The sequence below is a fragment of the Heterodontus francisci genome, chromosome 18 (genome assembly GCF_036365525.1).
Source record: "Heterodontus francisci isolate sHetFra1 chromosome 18, sHetFra1.hap1, whole genome shotgun sequence".
NCBI lineage: Eukaryota > Metazoa > Chordata > Chondrichthyes > Heterodontiformes > Heterodontidae > Heterodontus > Heterodontus francisci.
The window spans coordinates 54421363-54434515 of record NC_090388.1 but is presented as its reverse complement, the minus strand read 5'-3'; the positions used below and the strand labels follow the sequence as shown (position 1 = coordinate 54434515).

At 44.8% G+C, this 13153-nt stretch overlaps 2 protein-coding genes across 2 annotated transcripts in view; one reads left to right on the top strand and one right to left on the bottom strand.

Moving 5' to 3' along the window:
- The window catches only part of cacna2d4a (calcium channel, voltage-dependent, alpha 2/delta subunit 4a), a 695670-nt gene that overhangs the window by 292044 nt on the left and 390473 nt on the right, over positions 1-13153 (bottom strand). The window lies entirely within an intron of this gene.
- lrtm2a (leucine-rich repeats and transmembrane domains 2a) lies at positions 116-7207 on the top strand. The gene is made up of 4 exons (XM_068051126.1): positions 116-415; positions 910-985; positions 2602-3192; positions 6768-7207. Exons 1-4 carry the CDS (start codon positions 116-118, stop codon positions 7205-7207), a joined length of 1407 nt encoding a protein of 468 aa, XP_067907227.1.

The following is a 13153-nucleotide window of genomic DNA, read 5'->3' as shown; positions in this document are numbered from 1 at the left end:
TACTGTTCAAAGCACATCTCTCAGCGAGAGCTATCACTGCTTGACAGGTGATGACCAATTTCTTGGAAGGCACTTCACTCAACTTAATCTGCATTTCCTTGCTGCCACTTTCAACATGGCATGGGAGCAGCTTATGAAGCTATACCTTGCACCTCTGATGAGGAGCAAGAACAGAAGCAGCACCACTGGCATCAGCATCAGCAGCTGCCTTCTCCCCAGCCACACGCCACACCACAGGGCAGATGGGATGGACACCAAGATCCAGCTGGAAAGAGGCAAGACCCCCAACACAGGCAGAGAATCAGCTCTCTCGACATGTCTGAATACCAGTGCCTCAGGAGGCTCAGGCTCTCATGGAAGGTCACTGCCGACATCTGCAGCCTCCTGGAACAATACCTCCTTCCCAGTGGAGCAGGTGGGAATGCATTGCCAATGACCGACAAGGTGCCTCTCACTGGAGCGCCACTCACCCGCATCCCCCCCCACCCCTGTCTCTGCCTGACTCCAAGGTTTGTGTGCTCTCTACTGCAAGGAGAGAAAGCAGAGAGGTGTGAGTGTTCATAATGGCCAGTGTGGAGAGGAGGGAAGGACAACATTTGTGGAAGACTTTGAGGCGTGGCTGTGAAAGGGCAATAGGCTGAGGGTGTGTCAGCGTTGAGATGGGTATGTGAGGTGCTTGGAGAGAGAGGAATGAGTGGAGCTGCAGGGCGTGTTGGTCTGATGGTCTGAGGAGTGCTGTGCAGGAGAATGCTGGAAAAATCAGAGTGTGGGGCTTGGCACCTGGAAGTGTTATGCCACTCATCTGTCTGAGGCCCTGCATCCTTTTGCTGCATTGTCTCCAGGTTGGAAGGAACACACTCATGCTGTTTACTTTCTCGGCCACTTCCATCCACACTTGTTTGGTTGTAGAGGTCATCTTCTACCTCCCATCCTTGGGAGAGCTCACCTTACTGCAGCCCCTCAGATCCTGCAGCAAGACCTCCATGTAAGAGTGAAAGGTCTGGGGAGCAGCTGTCCCAGGTCTCCTCTCCATTCCAGTGGTTGCTGCAGCCTCAAAAATCCATGTACTACTGAGCTCTTGTAACCATGCCATGGTCCCTTTAATTAGAAATCCTTCCTTTGACAGAATGAATACATCATCCTGTCCACCCTCCCTGCTTGGTCGGGGAACCCCGAGGTGGGATGCTAATGCCATGGCTCAGTGAAAAAGCCTTGCAAAGTCTGCTCCTTCGGCAAATGGTCCCAACTTCCTACAGGGAATGTGTAGAAAATTCCGCCCTCTGAATGCCAAAGGGATCATTTATTAATAATTACCAAGATATTGCTCCTTTTTGTTACAAACCTGTTAATTGAGAGGAATAACACTACTTCATTATAAAACTCCTAATACTTGGCAGAAATAGCACCAATCTCGTACAAAATTGTTCATATTTACCAAAAATAACACCGCACTCTGATGCAAATTGCAAAATGCATTTCAGAAATGACATTACTCTGTATTATAAAGTTGTTCATGAATAACACTATTCTCCAATTATGATATAGCATATAGCATATTCATGACTATTGGGAATAGTGCTACTGTTCCAGAACAATTTTTGGACTAGCAAACTTATTCTCATTGGCATGATGTGAGCTTATAACATTTGGAAATGAGATATTCCACAATCTTACCCAGTGCTTAATTTCCTCTCTCCTATCCTTCCAACATATGATTCTGTGATGGGGCTTAATACAGTTTCAGTGAGAGTTTCACTATGGCTATACATGCAAATAAGGGCCAGCAACTGACGGAAAGATTTCCTATCATTGGGTGGAAGAGTCTCCCAGTTTTAGTTCCACCCAATTGAACTAAGTTAAAGGCAAATGAAAGGAGTTCTTAAGCGACACAGGGCTTTTTTGTTTGTTTTTCTGTGGCTTTTCTGTGTTTCTTTGTTTTCTTTTTGATTGTTATTATCTGGGAGATCTACGGAGGCCTTTAGTTTCGCGTTCTCTAGTCCCTTGATGCTGTTAGAGGAAAGATGGCCCCCCCTAAGAGAGTCAAGACCTACTTAATATCTGCCCCTTCTCCAATAAATATCCGTTCCCTTGTATTATGTGCCATCTTAGCCTCAGATACAGCACTGGTCTTGACATGTTGCAATTTGAACAAATATCACCCCTCTATTATAAAACTGTTGATAATTGCCAGGAATAACACTACTGTATATTATAAAACTTACATCAGTTTTCTCCTGCTTCCTGTGATCCATTCTTAGCAATTGTTCCTTCAGCCACCATGTTCATCCTTTGCAATGTTCACCTTCAACACCCCTGTCTTATCACCTCCTACTTGTTCCAATAACTTCCTAGTCCTGTCCTTGGGCATGAAGTTGGTGTCTGTGAAAGTGAGATGGGGAATCCCACTGTGGTTGGCTGTTGATCAAGGATATGCTGCAAGCAATTTTGCTTTGCTTTTTGCCAATTATAATGAACTGAGAATAGGGTCTTGAATGTAGGGAACTCCTTCAAATTCATCTTTCAGTTGTGAGACAGCATACTCATGCATCTAAAACAGCTGAAACTTCCGATTCAGTGACTTATGCTTCTTTTTCTCCACAGGTCCTTTCTGCTTATTTTTTGTGCTGCTGACTATTGTTGAGGCCTTGTTGGCATGCCCCACACACTGTTCTTGTAAAAAATATGAAGTGGATTGCAGCAATCTAGGCCTAGTGACCATCCCAACAGACATTCCGTCAAACATTAAATTCCTCTCGCTCAGCAACAACAAACTCAGCACCTTGCAGGCTCTCACATTCACTAATTTTACCACACTGGAGAAACTGGACCTGTCCAACAACTACCTGGATCAATTACCATCCAATGTATTTGAATATATCAGGAACCTGACTGACCTCAACTTAAGAAACAATAGCATCCGAAGCCTGGATAAAAGTATCTTCTATAAGACCACCAACTTGCAGAAGTTAGACCTTTCTGTTAATGGCCTCTCTCAAATTCCACTGCTCTTATTTGATGAAATGCAAAACTTGACTTGGTTGAATCTGGAAGAAAACAGGATGCCAAATCTTGAAAGGGAGGTCTTTGAGCCACTTGAACTTCTTCAGCAGTTACGACTGGGTGGGAATCCTTGGGAGTGTGACTGTGGCCTGAGGGACTTCAAGCACTGGATGGAGTGGTACTTGTACAAAGGTCAGTAGAACAAATTTGCAATTATGTACGTACTTTCTGCCACACTGGCTATAATTCGCATGTACCAAAATAAAATCAACATGAGGATTAAAACTGAACTCATCCCTATGTTATTGAATCTAAATGGGAAAATCACAGGCTTTATTCCTGATCTGTGTAAAGCCAAGTGATCTCATGCAGAACAGCAGCTTGACTAATGGGTCTTAGTAGCTCTGGCCAGGGGACATCAGGCAGAGTTCTTTCTCATGATTACTAAATAAATATTGGGAAGACTGAAGCCAATTTGTGTTCAATTCCTGTCACCATCTCCATTCTCTAGACACCAACTTCATCCCTCACCCAGCCACTGTCTGAAGCCGAACAAAACTGTTTGCAACAATGGTGTGCTGTTTGAACCGGAGATGAACTTCTGCTCCAGATCCTCACCTAGGCCACCTAATTCCACCTCCATAACTTCACCCATCTCCACCCCTGCCTCAGCTCATTTGTTGCACCATCCATGTCATTGTTATCTCTAGGCTTGACAATTCCAATGATCTCCTGGCCGGCCTCCCCCATCTTCCACAATAACAACAACAACAACTTGCATTTATATAGTGCCTTTAACAAAGTAAAAACATCCCAAGGCATTTCACAGGAGTGTTATTAAAAAAAACCTGACACAAGCCACATAAGATGGCAGGTGACCAAAAGTTTGGTCAAAGAGTTAGGTTTTAAGGAATATCTTAAAGGAGGAATGAGAGGAAGAGAGGCAGAGTGGTTTAGGGAGGGGATTCCAGAGCTTGGGGTCTTGGCAGCTGAAGGCATGGCTAGCATTGATGAAGTGATTAAAATCAGGGTTGCTCAAGAGGCCAGAATTGGAGGAGCGCAGATATCTTGGAGGGTTGTAGGGCTGGAGGAGATTACAGAGATAGGGAGGGGGGAAGCCATTCAGGGATTTGAAAACAAGGATGAGAATTTTAAAAATCAAGGCATTGCTGGAATGGGAACCAATATAGATCATTGAATAATTGAGGTGATGGCTGAGCGGGACTTGGGTGCGAATTAATGCACAAATAACAGAGATTTGGATGACCCCAAGTTTACGGAGGGTAGAATGTGGGAGATCAGCCAGAAATGCATTGGAATAGTCAAGTCTAGAGGTAACAAAGGCATAGATGAGGGTTTCAGCAGCTGATGAGTTCATGTAGGTGCGGAGTCAGGCGAGGTAATGAACATGGAAATAGACAGTGATGGTGCAAATATGTGGTCGGAATATCATCTCAAAGTCAAATATGACACCAAGTTTAAGAACAGTCTGGTTCAACCTCAGATAGTTGCCAGGGAGAGGAATGGAGTTAGTGGCTAGAGAATGAAGTTTGTGACAGGAACCAAAGACAACGACTTCAGTCTTCCCAATATTTAATTGGACGAAATTTCTGCTCATCTAGCACTGAGTGTCATACAAGCAGGAGAACACGTTAGAGATTGTGAGCAGCTGAGATAGGTGGTGTTGTGGTAAAGCTGAGTGTCGTTAGCATCTGTGTTTTCAGATAATGTCGTTGCGGAACAACATGTACTTAAGAAATAGGAGGGGGCCAAGGATAGAGAAGTAACAGTGCAGGAGTGGGATAGAAAGGACTGGATAGATAAAAGTTGAACTAGGTGACTGCAGTCCCATTCAACTGGACGATGGTGGAAAGGTATTGTAGCTGGATGGTGCAGTCAACTGTGCCAAAGACTGTAGACAGGTAGAGAAGGATGAGGAGGAATTGGTTACCTTTGTCAAAGTCACGTAAGATGTCATTTGTGACTTTGATAAGTGCTGTTTCAGGACTGTGGCAGGGTGGAAACCTATTTGGAGGGATTCAAACATAGAGTTCTGGGAAATCTGGACACAGATTTGAGAGGCGGCAGCGCATTCAAGGACTTTGGAGAGGAAATGGAAGTTGGAGATGGTGCAGTACTTTGCAACCCCTCCACAAATCTGAGCTCATCCAAAACTCTGCTGCCCGTATCCTAACTTGCACCAAGTCCTGTTCACTCATCACCTCAATTTTTCATCGACCTACATTGGCTTCTGGTCTGGCAATACCTCAATTTTAAAATTCTCATCTTTGTTTTCAAATTCCTCCAATTCTTGAGCATTCCCGACTCCCTTTGCCCCACCATTGCTGGCCATGCCTTCAGCTGCTGAGTCCCTAAGCTCTGGAATTGCCTTCCTTAACCTCTCCACTTCGCTACCCCTCTCTCCTCCTTGAAGATATTCCTTAAAACCTACCACTTTGACCAAGCTTTTGGTCACCATTCCGTAAATCTCCTTATGTGGCTCAGTGTCAACATTTGTTTGATAATGCTCCTGTGAAGCACCTTGGAATGTTTTACTAAGTTGCACTTTTTGTTGTTATATCTGGTGTTTCCTGCAGGAAAGCACATGTCAATTGGGCCAGAACAGCATCTGGTTCAACTGCTCACAGTTGGGAGCAGCCATGGGCAGTAACTGGCATACAGCCAATGATTTTCTTCCCATTAAGATCATGGAAAATATGGTTGAAAATCTCTGTGCCAGTGATTTCACATGATGCACTCCCTATGAGTGCTGTTTTCCACTGCAAATGCAGATTTAGCGCTTTGATGTATTCCCCACAATCAAATAACCAGATATGATATGGGGCAGTGAAAGAGAGGAGAAAATGGAAATAATTTAGGTTATGAATATTTGCTGAACAAATGCAAACATTGGGCTGGATTTTCTGCTCTCCCCCATGGCGAGTTTGAAGGTGGGGAGAGCATTTAATTGGGAGAGGTGGTGGCAGGTGGGGACCCTGCCACCTTCCCACATCCAACCCAATTAAGTCAGTGGCGGGAAGGCCTGTGGATGGCCTTCTAGCCCCTTCGTCAATTGAGGCTCTTAAGTGGGCCTTTAGGGGAGACAGTGGCAGAGTCACTGGACTAGTAATCCAGAAACCCAAGCTAATAATCTGGGGATGTGGGTTCAAATCCCACCATGGCAGCTGGTGGAATTTAATTTCTGGAAAAATCAGGAATTGAAAGCTAGTCTCAGTAATGGTGACCATGAAACTACCACTGATTGCCGTAAAAACCCATCTGGTTCACTAATGCCCTTTAGAGAAGGAAATCTGCCATCCTGGTCTGGACTACACGTGACCCCAGACCCACAGCAATGTGTTTGACTCTTAACTGCCCTCTGAAATGGCCCATCGATGATCCTGGGCACTACTGGCAGCCACCACCACCTCCATGGTGATGCTGCTGAGTAAAAATGCTGCCGGCCTTTGATTAGCTAGCAGCTCTCAGCGGGCGTGACTTCTGTCCTGGGGGTCCTTAATCCCGGGGAAGGCTCGCTGCTGCCAAGTTAAGTGCCTGATTGGCACATAGTGTGGCCGGCTTCCCGAAAAGAGGCAAAGCCCGGCTCTCGCCAGCTCTTCAGCCGGCAGGCGAGACCCCTGTCACCTCCATTAAATACTTCCCATTGTTACTTGAGGAAATGGTGACATTGGCAAGATACTCTGTAATGTATTGAGTGGTAGAGGGCCACAAGTTCTTATTAACTGATTACTTTGTCTTAAAATCAGGTGGAAAACTTGATGGAATTGAATGTTCTCTGCCGAAAGACCTCCGTGGGAAAGATCTCAGAGTAGTTCCCATAGAGATGTTCAACTATTGTATCCAACTGGAGGATGAAAACAAATCTTTGGTAAATGGAAAGGTAGTCACTAGTCCTCCCTGTGTGAAACACGAGGTCAGTACCCCAAGGCCACATTACTTTCATACCTCAGAGTGCGCCAGACAACGTTACCGTCCAGTCAGCGTCAGGCGAGCCATTGGAACAGTCATCGTTGCTGGGGTCTTATGTGGCATTGTTTGCATCATGATGGTGGTGGCTGGGGCATATGGTTGCATCTATGCCTCCTTGATGGCAAAATACCACCGAGAGCTTAAAAAACGGCAGCCACTGATGGGAGATGGTGAGCAAGAGCAGGAGGAGCAAAAGCAAACCTCCTCCATGGCATGAGACAGCAATGGTTTCAATGGGAAAAAGCTGCTTCAGTTTTCTCCAGCTCTGGCCTTTATGTGCTTGTTGCAGTGCTGATACAAATGTTAACTCGTTATTCTCAGAGGTACAGGGGAGCACGTAATGAAATGATCCTACAGGCCTGAATCCTGCTGTGTTTGTATCCTGGAGTTCTAGAGAATGTAGCAGCCTCTAATACAGGGGCTTCTACAACAAGGAAAGAGGTGGTCTTCAAAACTCCTTTGCATGTCATTTGTTTGTCAGGAGTATTTAGGATTCAACAGCAAAAATGGTTGTCTGAATCTTTGTACCTGCAGCTGGCTCTTTTTAGTTGGAGGATCAAGAACCTTTCATTTTCTTCTAGGTTTTTTTGTGCATGAAACAACTCTGAATTCCAGTGTCAACTGCTATTCAATATGGGAAATGTCACTAAGCAATTGTTATATTGTTCAGAAATAAAGCTGGTCCTCATTCCAGTAAGGTAATAGCTTCCTGTAATTGTAAAATGCTGTTTGGTACTTAACTGTACTGTTAAACTACAAAGATACACAACTACACTTTTCTAAGCATTTCTATACAGCAGCTTCAATTAAAGTTGCTAGTTAGTCCCTTGCCACTTTTAATACATGATTGTTTATCATATATCCATTTACTGCCCTACTTAATTTCAAATATGTTAAAATGAGAAAGCCTTTCTGGCCAAGTTAACACAACATATCGGATACGTGAGTGATTGCAAAGCTGTAATCAAGAGGTTTAGCAGCAACTTACACTTATATAGCACCTTTAGTATAGCAAAACATAGCAAACAGTAGTTAATGGCAATTGCTCAAGTAGGTACTCTGTACCCCATGGATAAAATTATTTTCTAGGGTTGAATGGGGAAACACTATAAAATTTTAATTTCTGACACTTCATTTGATGCATTTTTCAGAATTTTGGAGCAGACCATTAGATGCTTTAAAATATTTTCTGATATGTATACAAGATAATAAACCTCATTAAAAAGAACTGAAAACTATAATGGTGAATCATGTACCTTACGGTAATCCATTAACAAAATAATAGGGAGAATTTTAACTTTTTGAGATGCCGGGAACGTAGGCAGTGAGCGACAGTGGCACGAGGGAAACCTGGAAGTCTGGGTTTCCCCGCATGCTGCTCTGCACCATGTGATTTAGGTCATGGACAGGTTCCCCACCTGGAAGTCAGCTTGATTGGACAGGCTTGGCTTCCACTTGGGTGGGCAATGCTTGGGAAGAGGCTGCAGGACCAGGTATCCCCGACATCGAGGGGGTTTCCAAATCATGCTGGGGGATATCCGATTCCTGACCATAGGAATGGGGGACCAACCCCTGACCTTGGAGGGGGGGGGAGGGGTGGTGCAATCCCAGACCATGGAGGGTGGGGCAGGGGATGTGATCCTGGGAGGGGGTCCAATTTCTGACCCCAGGGATGGGGTCTGACCCTGGGGGTCCGATTCCTGATGCTGGGAGATACAGTCCGATCGCAGACCCCAGTGGGTGTGGGGGATGCTTGGGTATCTGGTAGGAAGTACAACTGCTCCTCCTGGCCAACAAGAACTGCTGTGAAGGTACATGTTTTTTCCCTGAGCCTTATTGCAGCTACTGAGATTCTTGTGGTCCAGGAAACCCCACCAGCCATAGTTAAACCTGCAAAGGAGGTTAAATCCAAGGCTGCCAGCCTCATTGACATACTTAGAATGTCAATCCAGCTCCTGGGAGCGGGTTGGCTGCTCACCCCTTGTCCCACCTCGGGAAAAGCTGGAAGTCAGCACGATCTAGCCGAACTCCCAACATGCTTCCACTTTTTGGCCATTTAACCACCCCCCATTGCACCCAATCCAACCCACTGACCCTTGTTAAAATTGTCCCATTATACTTTCTTGCTATACCTTTTTGAGCCCAGAAATTACAATTAGTGATATTAGTGGGATATTCCTCGGTTTGTCATTTTAGTACAGGCATTTACTCCTTTATTTTAAATATTAACACCTTCACTAAAATACCAGTCAAAGGAATATGGTACAAGTGCATTAACCACTCATTTTGCAAAAGTAATTTTTAGGCTTTGATCCCAAAATGAATCACCGATAACATAGTACAAAAATAGCTCTTAATTGCAGTAACTGCCACAGAACCTACAATCTTCATCGGAAGATTGCTGCCCATACTGTCTTTACCTTGGGTGGTTTGCTGTGTGTACTTTTGGAGTCAGGGCCTCCTGTGCTTTAGTTCCCACAAGCAAGAGATGGTACATTCCAATTCAGAACTCGATGCTTTTCATACTTGAGATGAGGAATACTATTCCAAGTTCATTTACCTTTACCCTTCATCACTTACTTTACTCTGCTACTGCAAAACTGGGTTTGAAAAAAAAATTAATGAGTATGAATAAGTCCACTAAGCAAAGCTGTATAGTTTCTTCTCAAAAAACCCATAAATTTAGAGCCTTATCCTCCAAGAGTGCTAATATGATTAAAGATGATATTTACATAAACCATTAATCAGATTGCAAGTTTGAGGAACAGGTACAAATATAAGTCAAAATATGGACCACAAACCACTCATAGTTACTCTTCAATAGTGGAATGGAATTCTTATCAGCCACACTGAAAATTAAGTTAGAAAGGCAGAAAAATTAACCCATGAAAATACAGAATTAATGATGATTAAGCATAATATGGGCAATTTCTACAGGAGCTCTCTCACTTGTCCGCTGTAACTACTGTGGAAGATCCTCGCAAACTCTGTAAAAACTGCATGCACACTGGGCTGGATTTTATCTTAGGCAGATGGGAATTCGCCACCGACGTGAAAGTTGGTGTCCGCCTAGCCTGGGGATCTGTACCGTATTTTACGGGTCCCTGGGCTTTAATTGCCCCGAGGCGGGACTTCCACCCACTTGAGGGAGTAGGTCCCTCTCAGTGAGCTCCTGGCCAATCAGCAGGCTGGCAGCTCTTAGTCCCAGCAGCGTCACCGGGAGCGGTGGCCACTGTTGGGACTGCAGCCCAGCCGACGCCAGGAACCCTGGAGGGAAGGTAAGTAGGGGTTGCCTCACCAGGGGGATCGGTCCTTCCTTGGTGAGGCTAGAGTGGTCGTTCGGGGGGAGGGGAAACGTCTTTGGTCCCGGGGGTGGGTTGGGAGGCAGGGGCGGTCCTCAATTGGGCACCTTGTGCCTGATTGCCATGCGCCGCCCCCCCCCCCCCCACCCCCGGGGTGTGGAAAGGCCAGCAGCTATCGCTGGTCGGTCTTTCACGTCCCCAGCACACCTGCTTGCCATGGGTAAAATACTCGTGGAGGCGGGCGACCGCCCTTGAGTGGCCACTTAAAGGTCTTGATTGGCCTCGGGCAGGGGAGCCGTTTCCCACACCCTGCCCGATGCCGTAAACTTGGCTGGAGGTGGAATCGGGGTGTGTAGGCCTCCTGGAGCCTCCCACTCAATTTTGCGCCATCTCCACGCCACCACCGGACCCGCTGGAGCGGCGTAAAATTCAGCCCACTGTTTTTCTAGGGTTTCTGCAATGCCTCAGGCAAAGTTATGGTAGACAATGTGAGAATCTACGCAGAATTTCACCCAATTATCTAAGGGTTTGGGCAATACATATGAATGTGAATTATATAACGAGTAGAATGATAATTGAGATAAAGTTTAAAGGAGGATTAAAGATAGTCTGTGGAAGATCTGTTGATGAGGAGAAGACATAACTTTCCAGAGTTATCTTTATGACTCTGTGTTGCCCACAATTTTACAAATATGATTAATCTTCACTCATGGCTGAACCTCCAAAAATAAAACAAGGGCATTCCTAGTATCACCTTGATTATGATATTATGATGCCTAAAATGGGCATAATCGTACCTTGAAAAAATGGTTATTCACTGCAGTCCTGAGCCCAAAGTTCATGATAGCAGGGTAATTTGGGTACTGACCAGTGGTTTGGAGATCAATTAGGGACCAAAGAGGCAGGTTTTGGGGAGGCTTTTAAAAATGATAAAGGATGTAATAGAGTGAGGGGTTCGGAACAGAATTCCAGACAGCAGGAGTGAGAAGGTTTATATGTAGTATAATAGATATCTGGCAGTGTTGCAGGCTGGAATCTAAGAAGGGTTTCATTTGGTGTGCATGGAGAAGAATGGATTATTGGGAATGGCTACAAATCTTTCATGCAATTGGGAAGATCCAATGTGAACTGCAAGAATGAAACTTGGGTCTTACAAACATTATCTGATCCCTGGAATTGGATTTCTACCTTCAATTTATTCCTTGATACTGTATTCTGATTTCTATTGTTACGACCAGGTGAGAAAGGGGGCTAGGGTTCCCTCTCAGCCTTCCCCGGTTTTACCGTAACAGGGTTTAATTTTAAACACACCATGTTTTTAGCTCCCCCTTGGTGAATCTTTGTTCACCGCTTTCCAATTGTATGGCAAAGAAACTAGCCAAACAGGTTTTCTTAGGTTTAAACAGAAAAGTTTGAACTTTATTAAACTTAAACTCTAATTCGGTTAACGCCTACGGATACGCGACGCGCCCATGCTAGCAGGCATATGCAATACACATATGCAGATAGAGACAGAAAAGAGCAGAAGAAATAAAGTGGAAAAGTTTGAGGCAATATCTGAAGATGGTTTTGGTTACTGGTCTTTGAGCACACTGTAAAGTCCTTGATTGTAGGTAGGTCTTGCTTTTTGTTGGGGCCCAGTATTCTTCTTAAACCTTGTTCGATGGAGGAGACTTTTCTCTCTTGAGGTTCATGTGTCCCCAGTGGGTCCAGAGGCTTGTCAGAAAGAGATGGGAGCAGACAGGAGAGTCTTCTCACTCCAGAAGCAAACAGTCTTTCTCCGTTCAAAAACTCTGTGACTAGTTCAAAAAAACGCTGGACCAGCCATGTCATTTGACCAGCTGGTTTAACCAGTCCCTGCTTACATGGATTGTATTACCTTAGCAGTCTCTGGAATGCTCTTCCTTACACCTTCAATGTCTGGTGATCAAAATCCATTGTAGGTTGAATGTGTCCGGGAATGGTCCCTATGTCTCTACAAGCATTGTCTGTTAGTATGCAAATGTTTTTCAGCTAAGTGTCTGGCAGTCCTTGTAACAGCCTTCTCTTCTTCCCAGCAAGTTTAAAATCAACGTTCCTATGACAAAATTAATATGCCTCATTCTTGGCAGGTGGGGGCCTGCATGACACCTCCACACTCAGCGGAATGAAATATGATTTAAGAAAAACGCATTTTATTAAAAAGGGTTGAGAGAGAAGATATAAGATACAGGAAAAAGTGTCTCTCTCTCTGTCATTCACATTCATTCATAAATCCTAAGACTTATTACAGCCTGTCTTTTCTTGGCAGCAGTGTTGCTTTAAACTGCCCTTTTTTGGTATCCCAATAAACATTTGGGGCGGTTTTTCTTCAGTTTGCCCATTTCCATGACTGCCTAGGTTTAATTAGCCCTGAGTTGGAATTTTTTTCCCCAGGAGAGTCAGTAGCGGACGGGTCTGTCCTGAACTCTCTTTCAGTGCTTTGCTGAGTCAGCTTTTGACGTCAGGGGATGGGTGCTTCTCTTTTTTTTGGACTGTGCGGGAAGATTCTTTGCTAATCTCCCCTTTGTCCTCTGGGACATTCCTGTCTGCAGGAATTTGTGCAGACTCTACTGCACTCCCCTGTGGCACTTTGACTAGGTGAGGCATCACTCTCACAGTTTCTATGTCCCCTAGGGGTCTTTCTTTGTCTCTGCAGGTTCTTGTAAATGTTATTAGCAACTCTGGTAGGGTGCTTCTAGTGTTCATGGCATGATTACACTTCGGTGTCAGGTTGATTTTAGAAAAATTTGATAGGAAGTACTACAGAAAATATGTGTGCGTGTGTGTTGGGGGGGGGGTGGTGGTGGTGGATGGGGTGGGTAGGAGGTAGGGTAGGTGGA

Excerpts from the sequence above, each read along its gene's own strand:
- lrtm2a (XM_068051126.1), top strand. The coding sequence starts at position 116 with ATGGCATGGGAGCAGCTTATGAAGCTATACCTTGCACCTCTGATGAGG. Across the intron at positions 416-909 it reads CCTCCTTCCCAGTGGAGCAG|AGGTCATCTTCTACCTCCCA; the intron begins GTGGGAATGCAT and ends GTTTGGTTGTAG. Across the intron at positions 986-2,601 it reads TCCTGCAGCAAGACCTCCAT|GTCCTTTCTGCTTATTTTTT; the intron begins GTAAGAGTGAAA and ends TTTTCTCCACAG.